The sequence below is a fragment of the Motacilla alba genome, chromosome 6, assembly GCF_015832195.1.
Source record: "Motacilla alba alba isolate MOTALB_02 chromosome 6, Motacilla_alba_V1.0_pri, whole genome shotgun sequence".
NCBI classification, from domain to species: domain Eukaryota; kingdom Metazoa; phylum Chordata; class Aves; order Passeriformes; family Motacillidae; genus Motacilla; species Motacilla alba.
In genome coordinates, this window is record NC_052021.1 from 20,873,822 (window position 1) to 20,900,003 (window position 26,182).

Sequence of the window (26,182 nt, forward strand, 5' to 3'; positions counted from 1 at the left end):
ACCTGTGAGAGCAGTTTGTTGCACAACCCTGGCAGCTCCAGAGAGGGTTTGAACTAGTGACTCAGTACTCTGCTGTCCTGTGTTTTAAAGCAGCACCTCTCTTCTGATACTGTTTAGCAAGTGGGGAGGAAAACCTTTCATTATTCAATTTCAGAGGTAATGCAACACATTAGTAGAGACTGCACCTTGGTAATTTCACCTTAACATCCAGTAGTTGCTCAGAAACAATCTAGGTAGACCTGTGGCTTTAGGTGTAGCTGGGAAGAAGTTGATATGGGGCTGTCATTAGGCTGTCAAAGCCAACATCGACATAGTAAACCGAAAAAAGAATACAGTAAGAGACTTCACGAGAAGTGTAGTGCAAAAAAAGTTTACTTAAGGGTATCAAAACAGAATTACTATGATAAACTCTTTCCAGATAAACCGTTTTGTCTTTTTTGTCTAGACAATTTTTTCCCCCTTAGAGAACAAGCATGGTACTGGCTGAGGGAAAAGAGCCTTGCATTAAGTTGGTGGAGGTATTTGGTGCAGAGGGCAGGGAAGCACACCCAAGCATGGCTGCTGGTACTCCTGTCATGAGATGTCCCAGCAGAATGGAGAATAACTCTGTGTTTTAGCTCAAAGAGCACTTACAGCCTTGTGGACTCAAAATCTTGCGGAGAACAAGAATGCCAAGTGTTGAACTAGAATGGGAAAGGCAAATGGCTTTTGCTGGTGGTCAGAGAATTTAACTCCTGCCTGATGAAGCCTCATGAAGAAACTTTCATAAAGGCAGAGACCTGAAGCTCTGGCCACTGCCAGGAGAAACACAGGATTTCAGTCTCACCGTGTCTGGCAATTATTAATTTTCTGTTTATCTGTCCTCAGTGTTTTGGTCCATTGAAACTTCCCTGCTCTGTGAACATGCTGGAACAGGCCAGCTGATCTGTCTTAGGTGGATCAATATAGACTGTCTCCAGTTAAACTGAGAGTGCTAAAAACTCAGGTAGTTTTTGCAGTAGCAAGTAGTATGATGTAAGAGTAACAGAGTTTAGATTGGAAGTTGGTACTAAGGATATGACATCCACACTGTGTGTTTAAGGAATTTTAATGCTTTGGACAACGGAATTCATATGGCAAAATACTTTTATTATTCCAATATAGAATTTGAGGATTCAAAGCTTGAGTGCTCAGATCAGTAGAAGTGCAACTCTTGGCCTAAGTTCAATGTTTGTTTGCCCAAGTATTTTAGCAGATCAGATTCATGTATGTCAGAAACAGAAAATGTATCCTTGGTTGACCTTATCTTAATTCTCTCTACATTTTCTCTCAAAATGATGTCCCGTTAGACTAAAGTGCTTTGCAAGAAAGTCCATTCTTTTTTTTTTTTACTTATCTAGTAAATTATTAAATTAAACCCAGAGGAATATTTACCTATGCTCTCAATGAATTCCTATCAATAGGAATAGGAATTTATTGGGTAAAAATGCCTTCAAGTCTATCCAGTTTCTTACCAATAGAGTGGAATTCAGAAAACAATTTACAAATTGATCCATGTTTTCCCAGCTAGTGATGGAGGGGAAAGCTACATGGAATAGTGACAACCATTAAGTGAAAAACAGCAACACACTGTATTAAACAGTGTGTTGCTGTTTTCTTGGTTTTCTTGGTTTTTTCTTGCTGTTTTCTTGAAGATGTTTTCTTGGTTTCACTGGCTCATAGAGAAAATTCCCTAATATTATTTCTGTGTAGTACTACAAGAGAAATAATATGCTTGAACATTAAGGATATCCTTTGAAATGGACTTGATTTGTCACAAGTTATATGAAGGCATTTCTCAACTGTTATATCTATATTTGCTTACTCAGTACTGTATTTAAATTCTATTTAAATTACTTTCAACATAGCATTTTGTTGAACTGATCACTTAAATTAATCCCTAAGTAGCAGGTGAACCAATTCTGAAAATTTGACCTCAAATACAATACAAGCAAAGAGCCTTTATGTTCTGGAATAAGTTGAACTTGTACTTTTACTAACATTATGGTTGTCCCTTTCTGCTCTGAGGAAGAATAACATCCAGCATCTGGTGCAGAAGAGACTTTCCTGTCAGCTGACCTGAACCACAGCTCTTGTAAATATTCCAGGATCCTAATCCTGAGGAAGTCCCACCCCCTCAATTAATGTTAAAGTTCACATGATGAGGAGGTTTCAATTCTCATTTTTCCTGATTTATTAACAGAGCAACTGTAAGAGTAGAAGTGTATTAGTCGTTCAATGGGGAAATGGAAAATAATGAGACACTTACGGCTGGTACATTGCTTTGAATCTGCTCAGCTCATATTCTGATGCATTCTGAAAAGAGGGAAAACAGGTTTTATAGTTTAAATTAAGATCATTATAATCAACAGCAATTCAAGAAGTGAAATACATGATATTTTAAAAAGTGAACGAAGGAAAGACCTGAGGGTCTTTCCCTAAAAACAGTTTTTAATTTTGTAGCTGCATGCTTGTCTCATGTTGGTTAATGCTTAACTTTTTGTTATTAGCCTGTTGTAACATTTCTAGAAAGCTGGTAGCACACACTACATTGCTAAACTGGAATTTTACCAAGCATGTGGCAGATTAAATTAGGCTGGTTAATGAATCATTCAAGAAGTGATAAGCTAGCCATGGTCTCTTCACCACAGATTTCTTTGTATTTTTTTCACTTTAATCAGCAGATTAGTATAACAATGGCTGAGTGGAAGATACTTTAACAATGGCTGGGATATTATTAACCTCATGTTTGCTCGTTCTTGTTCTAAAGTTCTGCATGACTTCTCAACCCATGAAGAGCTAGTGATGAAAAAGAAATGGAAGTTGTAGTATGCTACCTTGGCACAAAAAGTGCCCATTCTAATGCTGAACTAGCTAATGCAGGTACTGGAAAGAGTTTCCCCGAATGATTTCAATAGTTTGTATAGCTCTATATACCTTTCACCTCAATGTCAAAAAGGAGTTCATGCAGTACTTTTGATGTTTAAGCTAGTGCACAACTTGCAGGCAAACTTCTCAAGTCAGAGTTTTAAGTTAGTCTAGATAAAACCTTTTTTTATCCATGGGTTTTTCCTTAGTGCAAAATTTCCAGTACAGTCTCTAGATTGTATTAAGACCAAGGGTGGGATTGCATGTTTTCAGTCCAGAAACCTTCTAATGCTAAAATGCCCCCTTTGTCAGCATAGATTTCAGCAGAGGATAGGTCAGGCTGAAAACGTCCGTTTAGCAGATGCAATTCTAACCCTCCATCTATTTTTGTCTTGGGAGGAGCAAATTAATTTGTGTATTTCCTGACACTTCCTAGGCATACATATAGTGGATGTGAAATCTCTGAAATAGATACTTTGCAGTGAACTCAGTTCACTGGGGTATGACTGATGTTTGCCCAGATCTGTTTTTTGTGAATAATGTCCCAGCCATCAGTCCCAGACCAAACTGTTTTGCCTTTTCTCTCACCATCTCATCAGCATGATAGATGGGTTTGTATCAGGCATACAAGTGGAGACAGTAATAAGTGTATGAGAGAAGATCAAGTGGAGGACGTATACATTCTCGGAGAAAACATATTTCCTCAGTCTATATTTCAATCCCAGCGAATCTCTGCATTTCTTTGACCTATTTGTTGTGAAAATATGCCATTTCAGACAGTAGAGAAGCCCCTACATTTAATACTTACCCTGTAATCATACTGTAACAAAAAGCAGCTGTGTATCTACATGTAATGGGTATGGTAATTAGCAGATGATCCAGCAGATCTAGAAATCACCAAATTCCTGAGAAAATTTGAAACTGCATCGAACTGTGTGATTGCCATACAGGCCCATCTGGGCTCCTTTGGCTTCATCAGCTGTAGTGGTGATTCACCCAATCGCCTCTGCATGTCAATGACCAGCAGGAGCAGGGCCATTTCCTCACCTCCTCTTGCCCTTTGTAAGTAAGAAGAGGAGGCAGCTATGCTTTTGGTTGCAAGTGTTTGATTCTTGTTCACTCCCTTTTCTTTACAAAATAGAGTATTTAAACCTTTACTGCTTTGTATAAAGATTGCTGGGGTATAATGGCTTGGTGATTTCAGAGAAATATCTTGAGTAACTTTCAGTCCTTCCAAGATTCTGTTTGCTGGGATGTGCTGCCTAAGCACAGCTGCCTTTCCACACAGGCAAGTGCTGTGTGTATGGTCAGATCAGGCACTTTTAAAATATGCAGTGGAGCTTGGCAGAGAAGGAAGCAATGGATCTAAGCCATTCCTTTATTGGGGAATGTTTTACTGAGAGAGTTTTAACCTATTTCTCCTCCCCGGAACAGTCTTTAATGAGGGGATCAAGCTATGTGTCTCACTGAGGTTTGAGATGATTGCTATCTATGGGTCCAGCTGAATTTTTTTTTCTTCAGTAAAATGCATGATTGATTGAAACTAAGAGCTGCTGCTGCTCCTCTTTAGCAGCAGAATTCTGGTCCTAGGAGAGAGTACAAAAATATCTTGCAAACCTCAACACTTTTGAAATTACATGGTAACTTCTGTAGGAAGATGACTAATGCTTCCAGCTTTTAATTAACCATTGCTTCTGTTGTTGCTTATGATATACATTGTTAGTGATTCATATTGGCACGAATGGAATAAGTTGCAAATGAGTATGTGTGATAAAGGAGAAGTTAAAGCAGTTTCTTTCCTGGAGGGATTTGAGTTGCCAAATATACAATGAAGAAATAAAGGGACAGATTGTTCTTAAGGGTTTTTTTTTGTTTTGTTTGTTTGCTTGGTTTTTTGTGTGTGTTTGGTTTGTTGTTTTGGGTTTTATGTTTACAGTTTCATATTAGGCTACAATTATAACTTAGAAAGCATATCGAAATATATAATATCAAAATATATAATCTATAAATTATAATTTAGAAAGTATATTAAAAAATCTGTGCTCTTCTAGCCTGCTGTTGATTTCCTCATTTCCACTGGGTGCTTCATTCACCCGACATCAGCTTTCTCACTAACTCAGTTTAGTAGCTCAGAGTAACCAAAATTCCTAGCTTGCAGATCTAGCCAACCAGCTTTGTTCTGCAGATGGCATCCTGGAGAGAGAGTAATGCTGCAGTAGTGCAAGTGGCTGAGGTGTGTCTTTGCTCCTTTCCTTGCAGAAGCATGTCTTGGCCCTGAGCCCATCCTGCTGTAGCTGCCTGCTACCGTGGCTGCTGACAAAGGAGATGCCTTGCATCGAGAGCAGGTACGATCTGTACGGTCTGGAGCTGCAGGTGGACAAGTGGCTTTTGTGAATTTTCATCTGGAGGGCTTTAGACTGGCTCATGCCCATGGACTGTGCAGTGCATGCAGAGCAGTTTGGCATGTCTGAGGCCCTTCTGTGGAGGGAGCAGCATGGGTGCAGGTGGCTCACGTGCTGTGGCTGGGTGGGATTTAGGGCATTTAGCAGTCCTGGGGATGCCTGGTAGGTGGATAAGGGATAGTGGGTGTGTGGTAGGAAGGCAAAGGGAACGGGGCAGAACATTGCAACACAGTATGTAGCATATATAACCCCCTCGTCTGCCCCAGGCATGGCACTTCTCTAAGGAAGTCATGAACATTGCTGTCAGCAGCCATGGGACTGGATGTGTTTTGGATTCCATGTTTGCCTTGGAGGTTTTTTGCCATGCTTTTACATTGCTCAGATTGCAATGTAAAAGTGGTGATCTCTTTGTGCAAAGAGATGGTTTCAATGGAGTTGCTGCCTAAAAAAAAGTTTTCAGATGTCTTTGGGGAAGGTTGTTGATAGAGTTGATTGCATGATACAGTGTTTTCAACTCTGTTTTGAAGTTCATTGAAGTACATCTTTCCCCTTCCTTGCTTTCCATCCCTTTCTGGTAGGCAAGCACTTGTATGAGATGGTTATGGCTGCAGGTGCAAAGAATACCTTGAGCAGTCCAAGAGAGCTGTGAAGGATCAGAAGGAGCTTGAAAATGTCAGATTTTGATGTAAATGAGAGTGAGGGGATTCCTTTGACATTATGATAAACAAACATAGTGTATTGCTAGCTAAACTGTCAATATCTGGACAGTACAGCTTCATGAAAGGTGACACTCTTGTCATTACCTTATATAAATTCAGAGCTGTGTTCTGTAACTTTGCCAGTTCTGGGTGTGGACAGCTTTGGAGAGGTTTGTTGCTTTTTGTGGAGTATACATATATTTGAATGTAATAATGTATAATGAATTTGACTTCATCCCAATTTTCTTCAATGATTTTTCTTTGGGGGAGGAAGTAAAGACAGATTTACTTGACAAAAAGCAATTCCATTTTCTGATAAAGTAAATGCATAATATAGGAGTTCTGTATTCAGTATTTAACACAAATTTAAGTTAAGACTAGCTAATGAAAACTGTTCTTAAGAAAAACACCTGTAAAGAGCCCTCATAGGAGTTTAGAGGAATGTACAGCTACATTTTTGACTCTTGAGAGACAGAGATTTGAAGTATAAATAAAATCTATCTGCATTTAGGCAGTCAATATAAGTAAAAATCTGAAAAATCATAAAATTGTAATGAGCCATATCAATGGTGTCCCTTATTAACTGTCATGGCAGCCTATCTGTAATTACTTTGGCATTTCTTAGTAAAAAATGTAATGACATTTCTTAGTAGAAGTGTTGTTATGGAATATAAAAATATCTCTGGGGAATAAAAGTAAGATTTCAGTGCTGGCCTCTAGAAAAACAACCTGAGATATAGACTTTTGTCAGTGATATCTGGCAAAAACTGCCAGTGTCTCAGACTGAGTAAAGCGTGGAATAAATGCATAGTGGAAAGGTTTTTTTTTTTTTCTATAATAAAGGAGAGCTATGCCCCAAAGGGCTGGGGAAGAAGTGAAGGTAAATAAAATGTGACATATTTCAAATTAAAGGTTAGTTCAGAAAGAATGACGTAATAGAGAGCTGTTTCTATTGTGAATGGAGAATTACTGTTTTTAAGGGAATTGACCATTTTAAAGTGTGTAAAACTGACATCTAGTGGTAGCAATAGCACTTTGTGCAAAGTGGCTTTACAGTGAGACCAGTTTGCCGAGCAGATTAACAGATTGTAACTATATTACATACTAAAATTGCAGTTCTCTGTACTTTAGCTGGGTGTTACAGAGCATTCGAACTAAATCTTGCTTCTTCTAGTAATATCTCACTTATATAATGCCAGGTTGTGGGTTATCTTTCTGTATGCATGGCCTCATGCTAGAGAACTGATGAACAGTTTCATTAGAGGAGAAAGGGTGAAAGGGGCAGGAGGGTTAAAAAAAAGGCGAGGGTAAGAGTTACAGAACTTCAGGGTCAACTGGGAAACTGTTTGGAGATACTAATCTAAGACCTCCAGTGAATGAATGGGAGAAGTCTGGCCTCCTGTGATGTACTTCTCTGGTGTGGCATTACTCACAAGTCCCTGCCTCTTTTGGGAGAGGAAGCAGGACTTTATGGCAAAAACTGAGATCTCACCTGAATTCAGGCAAGGTATGTGGGCTCTGAATCAATAAAGCATATAGGCATGTGCCTAAATAATTCCCATCTTCACTTGCTGAATCATGGTTAATATATTCATTTCTAATTCACATTTTTGTTCAAAGGGCATTTAAAAAATATTTTGCTTTTCTCTTTTGCCTAGCTGATGTTTTTAGTGTCTTTGAAGGAAAAATCCCTTGCTAAAACTCTGCATGCCTGCCCCACTGAGACTTTAATTTATCTTTGCCTCCAGTGCCATTATATACATAATGTATAAATTACTAATAACAAGCAAAGATATGCAAAAATGAAGTATCAATTATTTTAGAAATTATTTTTTAAAAGATGGCTTATGGACACCATTCCTACAGTCAAATGGTGCAATTTGAAATGAACATGGAAAAATATAAAAGCATAATTCAAAGCTATCTTCCAGATTATAAAATGAAAGAGATCAGCATTAGAAGACTGGGTGAAGACAAAGGCAAATCTGAAGGAAGAAGCCAAGGAAGTGTGCTTCAGTGAAAGTGTAATTAGAAGTGGGAGGAAAAGTTAGCGGTTTGTGGCAAGAATTGTCAAACTCTGTTGATCTATTTCTGGTTTTAAGTGTTTATTTTACACTTTTCTCATTTCATAATAACTGTTGCAAATATTCCAGAGATAAAAAATGTCAGTAGCATAATTCTCATTCAGTGTGTGTTTGTGCAGTTGTGCAGTTTCAAGGCTGGGGTGAATCATATGCTGCCTCTACATTCCATTTCTGTTACTTTCAAAACATGGTGAATCATATTTGTTGAACACAAATGTTGACATTCTGCAGTGAGACTTGAGTCACAGTTATAGAAGTGGTATAAGAAACAGCAGCTGTCATTTCAGATAGGCGAGCCTGCTGCTTTAGTGGGAAAGCGGAGCTGAGCAGCAATCCTGTTTGCTGCAGAGCTCCTCTCTAAGGATGAGATTGGTTGTTAACACTTGTGCCAGCCAGAGCTGGGAGATGCAATCTTGTCTGTCCTGAACCTGTAATCCACTGCAGGTGCTTAAGAGCTCTAATAAGCTTTTGACCTTTTGGGTCTGAGTGGGAGCTGTTGCAATGACATGAGGCCGATTGCGATGTGCAAAGTCACTCTGACTTTGTCTGCACTTCCTGGGCTCCCTGTCCCTCTTGGACACTGATGCCTTTCCAAAGTTGTGGAAGCATGCTAGTAGCACCAGAATTGTTAATATACATGAGATCTCTAAGATTTCAGAGCAGCTGCCTCTGTGTTTGGTTTATATAAAACCTTGCATAGTACGAATGGAGTTGTGTTGCTGGCAGTGGTGGTAGCAAGGGAATATATTCAGGATGTGCTTGTTGTAAATAGGACTGCTGAGCTTGGGTTTCTTGGTCTGCTGTGGATTTGTCATCCCTCATGGAATGCTGCTGTTATTTTGTCCTCAGGCATGCTTTTAGTTAAAAAACTGCCAATCTAATATTGTGTTACTAAGATCTGTGTTCAACATGTAATGGGAGTTTGAGAGCTAGATATTTCCCTTACTGGAAGGAACAGTAGAGTACTCTACATTCTTTAGGGCAGATGGAATTACTTTATTACATTGATGGAGAACTGTCTGAAGTATTGCTGCTCTAACACTTCAAATTAAAACCAAGGGGGTTTTGGAATTACTTGGTGAAGCGTAATATGCATTGAGCCGTATGGCTCTGAGGATTCTGTACTGCCTCACCTACCACATTTTTTTAGCTGTTGAGATTGTAGAAACCTGTTTTTTTCTCAACTGAAAAATGCTTTCTTTCAATAGTAGCTCAGTGAACCCCTGTGGTCTGCATTGTTCTGATACTATTGTTCTGGTACTATTGCAATAGTACCATCTTGCATTACGAGTTCAGTGAAACCTCAAACTAGTTGACCCTTTGTTCTTATATGTGCCATGAGTGGGTTCACCTATGATTTATTTGTTTATGACCTAGTGTTTCTAACCTATTGTATACCCCAGGAGCTGTTTGCTCAGACTTGACTATCCAAGACTTTTTGAATCTGTTTTAGTCAATCTCATGTGTGGAATGAAGGGTCTTCTTGAAAGCTGGCTGCAGAAACAGCCTTGTTCTAAGACAGACAGTAAGGTTTGATTTGCAATATAGATCTGTTTATATAGTGCATACAATGGGAAAGGTCACATTATCTTTCCTAGAACTTGATGTCCCCATTAGTCTTAGGCTGACCTGATGGACAGATGAGAGGTTTCCAAGGTTCTTTCAAAAATTACACTGTCTTCCTCGCTGACAGTGTAATGTTCTGTGGGCCGAGCTCTGTCTGTATTTGCATGTCCTTGTTGAAAGGACATTTACTGGAACACAAAATAAAACCACTTCCCAAATCTTTGCAGTAATGTACCAATATATGCTTAAGCAAATTGAGTTTTAGTGTTTGAAAGAGGAAGGAAGTTACCACATATAGAAATAACTGTGTCCACCAAATATTTAGCCTCAGCAAAAAAGCAGCAGAGCCTCTGCTGATGTAGGCTGCAAGATTAGGAAGTCTGATTTCTTTTTGTGAGAAGAGAGAATTCAAAAGGGCCAGCTGAAGTTCTTCTAGTAGAACCATTTATCTCTAAAAATGCTTCATCAATTAAAACAAGATGTTTTTCAGGGTTTCTTTTACTTTATTGATGATTAAGACTCTATTAATAAATTGATAAAGTTGAAGAAATTTATTTTCATGTTTTTTAAATATAAAGTAAAAGACCCAAATGAGACATGTAAGCATTACTGCCTTAGTGGTTCCAAAGCACTTTATTTTTACTTTTATGGGAAATTTGCAACTATTCCTTCTGAATCAGAGCAAAGGGAAATACTGAAGTGTCAAAAGTTCAATTTTTGTCCACATCTAAGAATTAAGGCCTGGAAAATATTTCCAGTCTGTAGTCAAAATGCCAGTCACCTGAGAACAGGACATGCTGCAGGAATGTCCTCAGTACAGGGAGTCCTGCTAGAAGCAGACCTGGTGCTTTAAGAACTGACTTTTCCTCAGGACTCAGCCCAAGGTGAGTGCAGTAAGCTGTTGACCCAGTTTAATGGTGACATACAGCAGAATTGACACTGTCAGCTTTTGTTAATAACCTTGCCTTTGTCAGGACTGAACTAGGTCCGAGGCCAGCTGCTGCTTCCATCTACCTGAGTGCTGTTCCAGTAACTAACTGCATGCAGGTGATTTTGATCAAGTGGTGCCCTTCTGTCTCTGGCTTATGCTGTGAAAACAAAGACTGTCCCTTTGCTGGGTGATTATGCACAGTTTCTTTCTAGTTCATCTTTCCTATTGAAACGATCTGGTTTTGCTATTTGGTATTCCCTTAAGTGAGCGGACATCTCTGCAGGTATGAAGAAGTCCCTTCAGTTCATCTAACTTGCTTGCTAAGGGAATGGAAGGAGGCAAGAGCTAAAATGGTTGTGGGGGTGGCATTTTCAGTATTTGACTATTGAGTTAGTAGGAAGAGTAATGTCAGTAAACAAAGGCTGAGACTGTGTCGGAGCAAGATGCTGTGTGCACTGCACTGAAATACAAAACTCAGTTTTCTGAGTACTGAATTTCCATCCTGCTCTCATGAAGGACACAGAAAAGGACTACAGGAAATAGCCTATCAGGAATCAATTCTCAGGTCACTGCTAGCTGAGACTGGCAAGGACTCTACTTTCTTAGGGAAAGTTAAGTCATAATCTTAGGTAACTGCTGTACAATCCAAGTAACTAAATATAGGTGCTCCCCAGGTGTGTCAGGCTGTGGGAGCAATGGGATCAGTCTTGGAGAATCCCCGGAAGTGGGTGACATTGGACCTTCAGCTCTCCCCTGCTGGCCAGGGGCCTGGGAACTGTGCAGATGTGCTCCCTGCTGACACTGCCTGCAGAATCTGCTGCCTTCTGCTTTCCTGCATCTAGACAAAAACAATTACAACAAGAAGTACTGGGAGACAGCTGAGACCGAAAAAGCTGTAGAGAAGGGGTATGATAATCATCTTACCTCTCAGAGCAAATACTATGGCAGAAGCTGTCAGCAACAGTTAAGCTGTAACAGCAGTCTTAAAAGCAAAACCTATATATTCTTGGAAGATTAAGAAAGAACATCTGCATGATTATAAGCACATTACATTTCATCAAGGGAACTAGATGTAGCAAATCTTAATTATAAGAATAAATACTCTTACTGAATCAGGAAACCAAATGTGGCTTAGTACATGCCTGTCTACCCTAAACACACTGATGGCTGGCTGCCTTCTCTGTGCAAATAAACCACCTCATAAGCTCCTTGAGCATCTACATTGGAGAAACAATTTCAATTGCCCACACAGGAATGTGCTGAGCTATTTGACTTGGAAAGTGTTCCCTGGAATGTGGAATAGATTTGCTGTACCTCCTTTGATACTGGTTTAGGTTTTTGAGGTAGTGCTTGAATTCCACTGTTTAGATTTTAATAATTGCAGTGGTTATAGCTGTCCTGTATTCTTTAATTCACATAGTCACGAGTATGCCATGTATCTATATCTGCAGGCAGCTTGAAAATGAGAACCTGATTTGCTTGATTCACATTACCTCAGCCACAGCAAGCAACATTATTAATAGCGAGCAATCACTGACACTACAGCTGCTGCATTTCAATGGCTGAAATAACTTTGTGAAAAGGTAGACCTTAAGGTGCTGGCTGGCAGTCATTGCAAGTAGGACAAAACACCAATAGTGATAATACAAGTAAGCAGCAGAGGTATCAAGATTGAGCACAATTAAGACCTGTGACTGTGAAGCACTCATGCCAGGCCTGAGTTGCTGCATGAACTCAGCTGTTACGTGTTGAAAAGACTGTCTGCCAACAGTGCATGCAATGTGTGGCCCTGGCTCAAACAGGAGAAACTATTTCTGCTGCTGGAGAAAAACAACTACACGTGCTTGTGTCTGTAAATATCTTCATTCAAAGTATGAACAAAACCTGTGTTGGGTCACAGCAGTGAGTCTGGATAAGAGCTTCCGAGGTGGGGAGAAGGACAGCTGTAGCACAGAGTAGTCACCTTTCTCCTGGTCTGTGATAGAGAACAGGCTGCTGCTTAGTGGTTTATGGCCAGGACAGCTGCAGATTTTGAGATCCACATCTTGAAGAGGCAAAGCCGAAGGCTAGTACAGTATTACTCAATGTGTACCAGTGACACAAAGAGCTTTGCAAGCTTTCTCCATAAGTACTCGACTACAAAGTGTTAAAGGATATTTGATTTAAACACCTGCTTTATTTTCCTCACTTTGGAAATTTGAAGACAGCCTTTAGATAGAGCATTCCCTCCCCCAGACCCCAATATCCCATCTTTTTGGGATGCCAATAAATTTGTTAGTGTGTTTAAGTAGTTTAATTAAAGCATTTTCTGGTTTAATGCAACAATGTCTTTTGTCAGTGCAACATGTCTGGCGCTAATGATGCTTCTGGATAATAGATGTTGTGGGATAGCTATCAAGGTAGAGAGTAACTTAATTTGAGAGGTTTAATTTCCTTTCACTTTAGCTGTCAAGACCTGAACAGTTAGTGTCATTTAGAAAGAAACAAAGGAAAAGGTGCTTTGAAAGTTTTTCACCTCCTTTGTTTTTGCATGGAAATTTAACAGTACAATGACCTGTTTGTCAAGTGACTTATGTTTATCTAATAGATGTTAGACTGTTAGATGATTTCAATAGGAAAAAGAAGATCTAGTTTTGAATACAGGACTCAACATATGAGGTGAATGTTTTGGTGTTCCTGTACATATTTATATTGCTCTACAGACTGTGAAGCACACGTGCCAGGTATGTAAGTGATTTATGTTTTTTTATACTTCTGTATTGCTGCTTGGTCTTTATACAGAAATATTTATTTATTTGGATTTCATGCTGGATCTGCATATTTAATCAGGTCCTGGGGTACCCAGCAGGTGAATCTTTCCCTTCCCTTTCAGCATGATGAATCTTCATAAATGGAAATATCAATCTTTTTCTCTTGGACACTTCACAGTACCCAGTGAAGTCTGTCTACATCTAAAGTTCTCAAACCTTCAAAGTATTCAGATTTTATAATCTTGCTCCTAGTACATTCAGCATTGATTTTATAGCATTGGATACTGTTCAGGAATGCATGTGGAACAGATTTCCTTTTGGCCTATTCTTGAAGTGACGCAAGTTAATTGAGAGCAAGGCGATTAGTGTGGGTTATAAAAATGATGCCAAATGTCACTGAAATTACTCTTCCATTATATATAAATATGCATGAATCTCCTTTAGAAAAAACTTTTCTACCAATTTTTGTAATTTAAATTACAGTAGTTAACAAGCATGGCTATTGAAGTGAAATAAATAATATAAATTTAAAGTGTCTAAAAATAAGTATTTTTGCTTCAAAGCTTTACAAGTCAATGACCCAACATGTTTTTGACAGCCAAGATTAAATGCTTACAAGAAATTCCAAATATCTACTGTTATACAGACACTCTTTCCTTTCCTGGCAGTTCATAAAACAACACTTGATTTGCAGGATGCTGCCATTGCACCACTTTGGAGCAGTATGTCTTTAAATCTATTACCAAGTTTGTGCAGAGTTCAGAGTGTGGGGAGAAAGGAAAAGCAGCATGTTTTCTTTGAGAAAGGCTGCACTTTAAAAGCTACTGGAAGTTTTGGAATGTTAAAAGACAAACCAGCTGAGATACAGTAACAGGCAAAGAGCGAGAGAAGAGGTCAAAACTGTGCATGCAAATGTCCTTTCACATCCTAGTAATTTCTGAAGATTCACATGGCTTCCAAAATAAGCTCATTCCAGGAAAACAATACACATATTTTTGAACAGTTCTAATATTAGCCTGTCCTTATAATGGTATCTGGAAGCCAGTGACATTTATGCTGGGATGAGTGTGACCAACATGTTAACTTCAAATAACTCTCCTAACCCCAGTTTCCTTGTGTGTGGGAGTAATTTCTTTTTAGGAAAAAGTCACTGTTGGGTACTTTTTTCTCTCCCTTTCTCACTCTCAAACCATTGACTAATATTGAAATTTAGCTTAAAGTGACTATTTCCATTTTTTACATTTAAATGCTTTAATCAAAGTTTGAAAGAATTTTATTGTGCAGGGTGACTATCATGTAGTGTTTCCATGCAGAAGCAAATTAGGAATTGTATGAACACTGAACATATATAAAAAACATATGCTGCTCTCTAAGTGATTTGATGATTTGTGAAAGTCAAGAGGCAATAATGGATGATCATATTACATAACAGCCATCCTTACAACTGAGCATATACACTTGTAAAACAGGAAAAGAACAAAAAGAGAGAACATTTGAATTTTGATATATCAATTATTAATTGCTGGCAAATCGTTTCTTTATTAGAAGTTAATCCCCCACTGTGTTCAAAGGTTTGTAGTGAGTTCAATAGCAATGTGAATCCAGTTCTTTTTTAATTGATCACAAGCAAAAGAAAAACTTTTTTGGATAAAACTGGGCAATTTTGATTACTTAAGTTTCTTCGTAGTTCAAGAAATACTCTGAGTACTGTTTTTTAGCATGGCTTTCCACATTCATTCTAGTGACTAAAGCTGCTAGCCATGACCATATTACTTCAATTATAGGTTCCAACTACTTATAGCCATTTCTGGTGCAATAAAAGAAAAAAATGGAAAAATGAAACTCCCTTATAATGTAAGATGGTGATGAAATGAATGGGTGCTGATGCTAAATCTGTATTTTACATTCACTTATTTTTCTTGGAGGGGAGGGAAGCACAGATTTTAAACTTCAGACATGCAGACTTGGAGAACAAAATAAATTAAGAAACTTGTCCACATAAATTAAAGAAATAACCCATAGTGCTGTGTACCTCCTACAAAAAACTAAACAGAAGTGTTGTATTTTTAGTTCAGAAAAATAAAACATTGAGTAATAAAAGTAAAATTTTATTTACTTAGTACTTTCTCCTACTTTTTACATATGACTGTAATTACCCAGCCAAATAATATACTTGCATAGTATGACCAGATGTCTTCAAGAACACTTAAATAAGTAAAAACAAAAAATATTTTTCCTTCTTTTGCATTATCTGCCAAGTAAGTGACGCTGGCATTTCCCACTGTAATATGTTTGTAAAATGACTGTGGCTTCCCACTATTATCCATGTGTGAGAGAGGGAACCTGCAGCTCGTTCAGATGTGTGTGAGGTGCACAGCATCGGGAGCTGAATGTTGGAAGAGTTGTTGACCTGACTGATGGCCAGGCTTTTGCAGAGTGTCAGTGAATCTGGGTACTGTTTAACATGACAAAAGTGGCTCTACTTGGCTGTAGCTGATTGAAAATTCACAAATTGAGGTTACTTCAAGCTGAAGCTCAACAAAGGCAAAATCATATCCAAGAAACTCTTGATGTTGCAACCATACTTCATGTTATGTAGTGGAAATTCAGCTATTGTCTGCCAATATGAAATGATACCAGTTTTATCTGTGCTGACCAAATGGATATTTATCACATTTGGAACTAATGTGGTGGTTTGTATTGTGATGAAAAACATAGGACAACATAAAAAACCTCCTGTGATCTAATGGTTGAGTTCCTCAGTTTTATATATTTCTGAATTTATTTGTGAGCACAGTCACAAAAGTCCTTCAAGACCCAACAGAAAATGTAGCTCTACACTGTAAAATTCAAGAATACTTAATTGGACAGGGAAAAGGAAGAAAGGATAACATCATAAATAATGCATGGTACAGATCTAAAAAACACTGAAATTTTGTCAGTAGAGGACTTTCTGTTTGGAAAGTGTATATATGACCAAATAAACCCCAGGCTTTGGGGATGATACTATTACAGAATTTATTTGCCCTTTTTTCCTGCTGCCTCTTCAAACTTCGGTGCTGTGTCTGTACAGATGCATTTCAGAGACTCTGATATAACCTGAATCAAAAACTTTCAGGTAAAAGAGTGAGGTTGTAAGGTTGTTTTCTTTGTTTGTTCCAGTGGAGAAGCTCTTTCACTTATAGTGTAATGCTGGTGCATACAGACATTTCTCTAATCTGCTTTTTATATACTGTGGGACCCAGACAATCTAAAACACAAATGAAGTGTTGCATTTTCCCCTTCACAGGAAACTAGAGGTTAAGGGCGAATGTCAGCATTTGCCTTGAGTAATTCTGAGTGAGTAAAATAGGTCATCAGCTGTAAATAGATAACATATGTTTGTAGTCTTAATGCCTGTATTTTTTTAACCAAAAAATTGTATGACTTGTTCAATTCGTTTGTATCTCATCCCACATTCAGATGGTTAAGCACCCTGCCTACTCATATTATGCTGATTAGATGTTCTAGATGTCTAATGGGACATTTAAGTAAGTTTGATAGAAAATCAAGTTTTACTCTATCAGGGTCATACTATAAAAAATGAACCCCATGGCATTTGTAAGGTTTTAATAATTCTCTGTCTTATCAAGGACTCTGTTGCAGTGGATGCAGATAATAACACCTTTTAAAAGTGTAAATTGCATTCAAGTAGCAGGGGACAAAATAGTTTAACTGTTAAGGGAAAAAGCCCAGCTACACAGGAACATTGGAAGAAATAAATAGAAAAGCAAAGAAACAAAATAAAAATCTTCTATAGCGTGTTGAAAGAATATTAATAAACAATTTAAAATATATTTTGTAGGAATTTTGTGCCTATCTGCTTATTTATGTGAAACGCTGCAGGTAAGAGTGCCTAGAAAAAGTCAAATACCCTACAAGTAGAATCTGTGTTTGTGCATTTGACACACTAATGTGAATTTTGGATAGAATTTACTCTTCAGTATTCCAGGGGCCTAAAATACATGAAATGATTGAAATTCTTATTCTTCTAAGCACTGGTTTTGTAGGACCTCTGGGAATTCTAAATTCTTTCCAACATGCCTCTTCCTGAGCGCCAGTGTGTGATGTGGTTTCCCAGCAGTCCAACCCAAACTCCAGGCCAGATTCCCTAATGGTAAGGTCTGTGCTTATGCATGAAATTGGCACTGGGAAAAATCATGGAAGGTCTCTGCAATTGCATTTATGTGTTCTGGTTTTATTTATTTAATATGGGCAAATTCCATGAGTTTTTAGATATGGAAAGATTGATAAATATTTAATAGTGTCTTTTGAGCCATTCTAAGAATGGCTGGAAGCTTTTGCTCTTAGCAGTATGCTGAAAACTGACATGTTGTGCAAGACATCTGCTGATCATTTTAAAGACAATATTACATTGAAATTCAGAAATTCAGAAGTCACTACATTAGTAGCAGTCTATAGGCTTGGTGTTCCTGTTGTGTTTGCTTTTCCTCCCCCCCCCCTTCCCCTTATCATGCTTATTCAGAGGAGATGTCATCCTGCAAAAAAACCCAGGATGGCTTCATTTCACTAAGGGAAACTCCCTGGCTCTTGGTGACTTCCTCAATGCTTCTAGTTTCTATAACTTTGCACTGCAAACTTAGTGTACTTTCATTTTAGGTGCCTTAAGCTTTTTAATACAGCCATAATAGCTCAGTCAGCATTAGCAAAAAGTGCTCAGGTTATTGTGGGTTATAGCTAAATCTTAGGCTGTCTAAATCTTAGAGCGTCTAAGTGAAAATCTACCAGCAGAACTGTCCTGGCATAATCATCCTCACATAATACCCCTGTGGATGTCCTGTGGGGGTAACACAGTGTACTTGTTTTGCTTTTATTCATGTCACTTTACAATTAGTAGCTTTGTAGTTGCAGTATCCAGACAGGTTTCAACCAAAGGGTATTCCTTTCTCTGCCTTTTATTTTTTTATTTTAAATGGAAGTTCCTTTAATTTTTTTTTCAATAATTTCTAGACATCTTTCATTTCTGCACTTAGGACTCCAGTTAGTTATTGATTAAGAATGGCAGATTGTATCTCCTTGGAAATTTATCTCATCTTGGCACTAACATCACCCACTGCCTCAAATAAAATTTTAATATTCGAGGCCTTTCCAGGTTCCCTTTGTTTGCAATAGAAACTTAGACTAAAGTCAGCTGTGCATAATGCAATCCTGTTTTTACATAGAAGGCTGATGAACTTCTCCCTTTCTGAACTTGGTAGAAACAGACAACTTAAAACTTCAGACTCTCTTCAGCTTATTCCCAAGGAGTCCCTTCTCTCTGCTATACTGCCTGGTTCTCACAGGGTTTTCTTGTTTTCCATGGAATTGTGCATGTGTTCATCTTTTCAAACCAACAGAGCCCTAAGAGTCGCCCCTTTCTTGGAAAAACTCTACAACATCAATTTTTAACTTTGCTCACGCTCTCTCATGAGAATTGCTAATATTCAGCTGACTTTAGTCTTCGCTGCAGAGAAGTGTGTTTTGCCAGAAGCCTTTGGAAATAGCTCTCAGGTTAAGAGCACTATGGTGCCCCTCTTCAGCCACCCCTTTAAGGATGAAGTAAAGAATGAAGAATGAGGATTTTTTTTTGCTTTGTATTGGAAACAGATAATGTGAAAGCAGAAGGACTCTAGTTATTGTCTTACTGCATATAATGCCCAATTCTGATTAGGCATGCTAGAAGATTTCTGAAACGGTTAGCAGCTGGTATTTAACAATGCGGGAGTGATTATAGTTTCTGGCTCGATTTTTAAAAGTTACTAATGATTTTGGACATTGGTATTGTGAAGCAACTTCCATGCATTGTCAAATCTCCTGATCTTTCATGAAGGAGCAAGCATGAAAGCAACCAAAATGAAGATTCTTCTAATCACAAATTCTCAAAAGAAGGAGTGCACTTTTATAACTAAGATACTTGAATAAAACAGAAACAGGAGGAAATTAAAAATTACAAAGCCCAAGGCTCTGTGGAGTTTTCCTGTTTTTCAGTGAAGGGTTTACAAAGTCCACATTAGAAACTATGACACAGTGGCTTAATTTCCACAACTTCTCACATTCTTTTTCATGTTCCCTGAACTTGAAAGGTACACAAAACTTAACATTTAAAATTATCAGCAAACTTTAAGAACAAAGAATTCTGTGTCAAAAGATATTCCTTTGATCCATATTTAATGTAATTATGACTATCATGACATTTAGAATTCAATTGAATTGTTGTGTGCTGGAGCTTAAAGGCTGGAAAGTAGACAAGTACTTTGCATCCTTTGCAACTACTGCATAAAACAAACAAAAAAAAAAGTTCAAATAATTTCTGGCAGCAGCATTTGGAATATGAATAGAAATACTCTTCTGTCACAGAAAAAAAAAATAAGGGGCCACTCCTGCAATAAGTACTTTTGCATGGGCTCAGGATTTTTTACTGCAGGATTCCATTGCTGGGTTATGACATTAGACAGTTTTATTAAGTTGCTTTTGAGATATTTGAAAATACTTGGCAGAAAAAGAATTCAAAACGACTGGATAAAATTCAGTTTCTAAGCTATCATGGGAATCCAGTGATAATGATGTTTGACTTTGTATCTCAGTCTCATTTCTTTTGAATGTTTCATTTGCTAATATTCATATATGTTTAACTAATAACTGGATTGCTAAAATGACATGTGTTCTTGCGTGCCCAGAATTGTGTGCCAACAGTACCCTAGATTTCAGAAATTATTTCTATGTTCAGTAATCCAGCTTCATATTTCTTTTGCCCTTTTTTTTTGAGATTAAGGATAAATATGCAAATTTTGCTTTTGCTTTACAATTGTGTTATGCTTTGATGATGCATGAATGTGTAGTACCCTTGTACCTTATGACCTGGTTGAAGATGATTGATAAGCAGCAGAGGTGCTTAGCTGTAAAATATCTTTCTTTTAGCCCATGTCTCTCTAAGGTGACTCTTCACTTCTAGTTATGGGGTAAGTTAAACAACATTTGTCTTCTTTCTAAGACATGTTCTTACCATTTTCTTCTTCTTGAAATGACTCTGAGTAACTGATTCTGCTTTCAGAAACAGTTTCCTATTTGGTTAGAAACAGTAAGAAACAGAACCAAAACCCCCTGGACTTGGCAGCTGCAGATGTTCAGGGGACCCAGGGAGCTGTTCTTACCTGGCCCTTTGCTCTGCCCCCAACTGCATCCCTGCAAGAACTGCTCGGGGGCAAAGCTTGCACTGCTCTACTCTTTGTTATGTTTTCTGCTTTCTCTTTTAAAGCTTTGCATGTGTCTCCCTGGAGAAGGAACTATTTTCAGTTTCTTCCTGCCCTGAAAACTTTCATTTATTTTATACAGCTTTATTTTAACTGTGTTTTCAAAGTCTGTGAAGTACTTGCTAAAGGGATAGGTGCTAAGATCTCTTGTCTTTGCACAAAAGAGACCCAGCTCCTAAGGTGCTCAGCTCCTACTACTATCCACTCTTCATTGAGAAAGTGAGCACAGCCTGTAGAAATACCTGGAATATAAGGTGTTTCTGAAAAATACTTCTGATGTCTAAGCCACTTCTGCTGCCTCTGACAGGAAACCTTTACATCTGTGAAGAATGGAAATGAGGCAAGCCTGAAGGAGTGCAAATCCATGAGGAATGTCAGTAGGAGAAATTTCAATCCATGACCTATAGAACCTAATTAGGGAGCAAAAGGAAGGAGGGCCTGGCTAAAAGAGGAGCAGAAACAAAGCACTACGTGTTGGAAGGCGCTGAAGGCAAGGAGCTTTAAAGGGGAGTGGGTGAAGAGGGGCTCAGTCACAGTGAAGTGCAAAGGGGAAAGGTGGCGGATGGTAGATTAATAGGAGAAAGCAGTGTCAGATGAATAAAAATTGTGTAAAAATGCAACCAAATTAATGTAGTTATGTGGCCTAATTTAGTTTTGTAGCTGAAGATGTGTATTTTTGTAACATCAGCTTTCTGTGGTGAGCAATCCCTTTTTTGCCATGGTAACCTTGTGTGCTTGCCAAAGGCAGGACAAACAATGCCTACATCACTTCTACTTCCAAAACAATTGAGTATGCCAAAACTTTTAATATTAAAAGTTTTGTGTCATTGCAAAAAACTTATTTTATGGCTTTCTGAGATATGCAGTATATTATTAAACCTTGGATATGCACCTGGGGCATTAAGGTGCCAACAGCCAGCCCATGGGTGAGACTCAACAGTACCTGCACCTGGGACCATGCTTCTCTGACCTTACCTAAGCTTGCTGTGCTTGCTTCACACCCAGGGAAAACACTGCAAGTCTCTTTTGGCTCTTTCCCAGAAGAATTAGCTTATAAGAATGTACTTAGTAAGTCTTCAATTTCTTTTGTTTATATAGGACCTAGAAAATAATTTTCCCCCCTCTCTGGAAACTCAAGGCATTCATGGTCTGAATTTTATTTGTAAAACTAAATATACAGGGGTGGGTGTCAGATCAATCAGAACCTGATGCTGGTTATCTTTTTTCCAAGCAGATATCCAAGCCACCTAAACCAATTTTAATGTCTTTCCATCTATTCCCATATCCCATGCTGTCAAAATATCACTCCCATCATGGGGAAGTACTCTTTTGGCTGAAACTGGGGAAGGTGGGAGATTTCAAATAGCAGCACAGGAGCTCTAGGTGTGGTGTGTTTGGTTGCTGTGGTCACTATTGAAAGCAGATGTGGTTCCTGTGCTTTCCTGTCTGCTGCTTCTGCATTGCAGGGATGGGAGGGAGCACCCAAGTGAGACCAGGGCTGCTTTTTCTGGACAAGAGCTGCTTTTTCTCAGTAGCAATGCTGACAGAAATGGATGTCAAAGGACAGGCGCGGTGAGTTGAACCTGACAAGCTCTGGCAGTGTTTTGCACTGGCAGGGAGTCAGGAATCTCCCACAAGAAGACACCAGTTCAATTTTAAAAGTATTATTCAAAAATCCCCAGTGGAGTATTTGTGAATAACATGGCTCTGGTTTTCTCCAGGGCATTCCTATTCCAGCCATGCAATTCAAAGCACATTTTGAAAGAGCAAGAAAGAGGAGAAATACATGAAAGTGGTTTAGAATCAATGCCTGACCATTTTTGCTGCATTTAGATTTCTTTTAGTAAATTTGTATATACAAATCTAATTAGAAAGTCTCCTGTTTTCAGTTCTGAAGTTCACGTAAAATTTCCCTGTTTTTATATATTTTTCAATCTGTCACTGGGAATTCAAAATGGAATTAAAAAAAAAAAAAACAACCATCAAATAAGCAACCTACACTTAGAGGGACCTGAGAAGCCAGGAGCACAGTGTAGCAAGTTCAGACATGAAAAATCAAGAGACAATATAATATGCTCTGTGCAATGCAGCTGTAGCTTAATGCTGATTTGCACATTAGGACTAGATTAGCATCACTCAGATGTGACCTGCATATTGAGTAACTATCACAAGTATGGTACTATTGATGAAAAATGAAACTGCATGGTACACTTCACAGCCAATATACCAACCTTTCGTGTTTTTAGATTCTACAGAAGTGTAAAAGAAGACCTATTACTTCTAAATTTTTATGAAATGCATGTAATTTATTTTCCTATAAAAGTTCAGTTGGATGCTCAGTATGTTTATAAAATAGAATATGATATTACCATAAAAATGATTGTTTTTTAGCCACTCAAAGGGAAGAAATATTCAAAGAAATGACCATATAAATGTTGATTATTTTTATTCTGAAGGCAGTCAAATTGATTTAAGGTGTTGTGGTCAACTTATCACAGATTTTGGGGCTATAATGCCTGCATGACTCTGAACACTTTAAAGTTCAAAAAGACCTTACTGTTGATAAATGTTTGATTCACTTTCAAATAAAATGCAGTTTGCATTTGACATGAAGGATTTTGTGCATGATGGCTCCCTAAGTTGTTTCGTGTTAGTTCAGTGGCAGGCTTTAGGATAATTACCTTCTGCAGCATTTTCCCAACATTTGACAACATTCCTCTCTGGAAAAATTGAGAAGATGAGTGTCCTCACTGGAAAACCAGGAAATAAAGGCACATCTGTTGGGTTGGTGTTTATGTCTTTTAAGTACAGTGTGCTGGCTGCAGATCTTTCTTTCCAGGAAATCTTCCCTCCAGCGCTGCCCAGAAGTGAGCTGGCACTACCTCTGGATTTTGGCATCTCTCACTGGCACAAAACCCCTGTACTGTGTGTGCTTAGGGGTCAGTGCCATAGCAGGGCTTTGGGGCAGGCTGGAGGAGTCACACTCTGAGAAGGGCTTGGCTGGGAATTGTGATGGCTGGGATGGGGTGGCTCCCCTTAGGGTGCCCTCCCTGCCTTCACAGGCACTTGGATGTGCCTTCTGCAGCTGGGGTGGAAGAGAATCTCTCAGCTGATGTAAAGGTAAAACAGCAACTTGGGCCTCTCTGAATGTGCAGTGGGGGAAGCTCACTGTGTTCTCATGTGATACTACAGTGTTCCTTATTTATTTATTAATTAATTTATTTATTTACCAGGCTAAAAGGAATTTTCACTTTCAGTGATTCCTAACAGATCTCATAGCAAAACCAGGTCTGTATCTAAATATTCATCTAACTTCTGTGCTAGACACACAGAAACACTGCACATGTATTGTGAGATCTACATGTGTGCACAGGGTCTCTATGCACAAAACTGCATTTGCTTTTTAAAAATCATTATGCAAAGGTAAACCTGTCACTTCTATTTAGTAGGTGTCATCAGACTTGTTCAAGTGTTTTGTTTTAAGGGTTTTGGGCTTAGTTTTTTTTTTTTTTTTTTGTTCATTGCTGTCTAGTGATAGATGGCCAGCTTTTCTCTAGTGATTCTAAGCTCAATGTTTAAAGGTGATATTGAGCTTCTGCTTAGACTTCGCAGACAGCAGTAGAAAAAAATCATATTCATCTTATAACTGAAGGATAAACTAAGGGCAAACCCTCAGGTTCTTGCAAAAGACAGCACATAACAGCTTCAGGATTTTTGGGATTTTTGAATTCTGAACATCCCTACACAGAACAGTAGATGCAGTGAGGGAATCATGCTATATGTCATGTAGAAAAACTCAGACTTTCTGAATGGAAATGTCCAGCATATCTTTACTCCACTGTATACTGCTAAGGTAGCTCTACTAAGGCTGTGCTTTCTAAAACACACCTTGTAGCAGATAAGGAACATTTAATTTCTGACATAGTACAGATTTCTTGTATACTGGGCTAGGAGCTTGGAATAAAAAACTTGGCTGTTGATTTAATTACTTTTAAATTGATATATGTGTTAGGTTGTACATAGGAGAACAGCATCTTACAGTTACTCAAATAAAGCTATTAATGATAGCAAAATATAGGTATTTGAATTTTTTTAGTATTGTCATAATTAATTATTTTTCAAGCAGGCAGATTTATCATGTTGACAATGCTAGTGAACAATTCAATTAAAGAATATATAAAATTTGTAGGAAAGTTTCTACCAGTGTGTGAGAGCTGTCTCAATTTTTCTGTAATGACATAAAAAATGTATGTTGTTCATTGTGTCACGTGTATAATGCCATGCTTTCTGCAGTGCAAAATAATCTTTAAAGGTGTTTGAAGAACATACTAGCAAATGCTTTCATTTTTAATCATACTGCTTTTCTATCTAGACTGTCCAAAGGTCATCCATTGCTTTTTCACCTTTTCCATCCTTTTCCACCTCTTCCATTCTTGCTTTTTTCACTTGTGTTTTGAATAGGTTACCACTAACATCTGAAATGACTTCTCTGTCCACTGCTGCTCTACAGCTTTATTTGCAGAGCCACAGGAAGCTACCACATCCACCATTATCTTTGACTTCACTGCCTCTCATCCAGTGATGGAGACTGCAGCACCTTCAGTGAGCCAATCTGTAATGGATGAACGGGGCAGGCAGCAGTGTGTACTTGACAGCTTTGGCAGCCCCACTGCATTGGTGTGAGCTGTTGGTAAAACCCAGTTTTACTCTGTGGCCATGGTGCACCTGCAGTCTCATGAATCATGTTGCAGCACTGAAGCTCTTGTTAGAATAAACAGCAGGTATAGCTCCTGATACACCCAGGAAACTGTACTTGAGCAATGAATTGCCACGCAAACATATTGTCTCTGCAGTGCATAAATGCACCATAACAATGATTTTACCTTTATAATAGGTTTTAAGGAACTTTTACTTCAGTAGCTACACAAATGGTATTATTGGTAGAGGAATTGCTGCAGTTCAAGGAGTTACTTGAATCTTGTCTCCTAATTAGTTGCAATCAATTAAACACACTCGTACAAAAAAATTCTACAGAGGTCAGGAAAGAACACTATCAGATTTTACAGGCATTCTTTCTTTAAACTTTTACTATAAAATTTATGTACAATTCTGTGCTGGTAAATGTTCTTAATCATGCAAATTTTATGAAAAAGCTTTTACATAAATGATGGCTTTAAAATATCTATATTGTTAAAAAACCCACAACCTCTCATATTTCATGAGCTGTCCCCTGCCTCTCCTGTTTGCTGGGCTGATAACATCTGCCCTTTCTCTGGAGTGGGGGAAGGCTGACTGGGATTTCTTCTGTGTAGGGGGATTCCTCTAGTCAGAGGGGGAAATCAACCCACCAGAATGCAAAATCAAAGCAATTGATGAAGTGTGTATAAAGAAGGAAACATTTCACATTATTTCCAGGCACTGTAAGGAGTAAAATCCTCAAGCTGAAATTCACCTGAGTGGGAGCTCTTATGGAATATTTACTTACCAAGAAATGAGATCCATTCATGCACAGTTTTTCTACAACCACAGCAGCTTCAGGCATTCCAAACTGAGGTGAGAAAAAAGACAAGATTATT

The 26,182-nt window shown here is 38.3% G+C and overlaps 2 protein-coding genes across 6 annotated transcripts in view; one reads left to right on the plus strand and one right to left on the minus strand.

The window, feature by feature from the left end:
- BLNK (B cell linker) overlaps positions 1–26,182 on the minus strand; it is a 90,532-nt gene that overhangs the window by 59,648 nt on the left and 4,702 nt on the right. For all 4 annotated transcript variants that reach the window (XM_038140114.1, XM_038140112.1, XM_038140113.1 and 1 more), the window contains exons 2-3: positions 26,092–26,154; positions 2,288–2,334 (exon numbers count right to left, since the gene is read on the minus strand). In XM_038140114.1, the coding sequence (XP_037996042.1) occupies positions 2,288–2,334; positions 26,092–26,154 (110 nt within the window). The remainder of the gene's footprint in view (positions 1–2,287; positions 2,335–26,091; positions 26,155–26,182) is intronic.
- DNTT (DNA nucleotidylexotransferase) overlaps positions 1–26,182 on the plus strand; it is a 142,919-nt gene that overhangs the window by 8,542 nt on the left and 108,195 nt on the right. Inside the window, exon 2 of one of the 2 annotated variants that reach the window (XM_038140123.1) lies at positions 5,146–5,231. The gene's annotated coding sequence lies outside the window, so the exon portion shown is untranslated. Of the gene's footprint in view, positions 1–5,145; positions 5,232–23,744; positions 26,160–26,182 lie in introns of those variants that run through there. The other variant, XM_038140122.1, reaches the window with a different exon arrangement.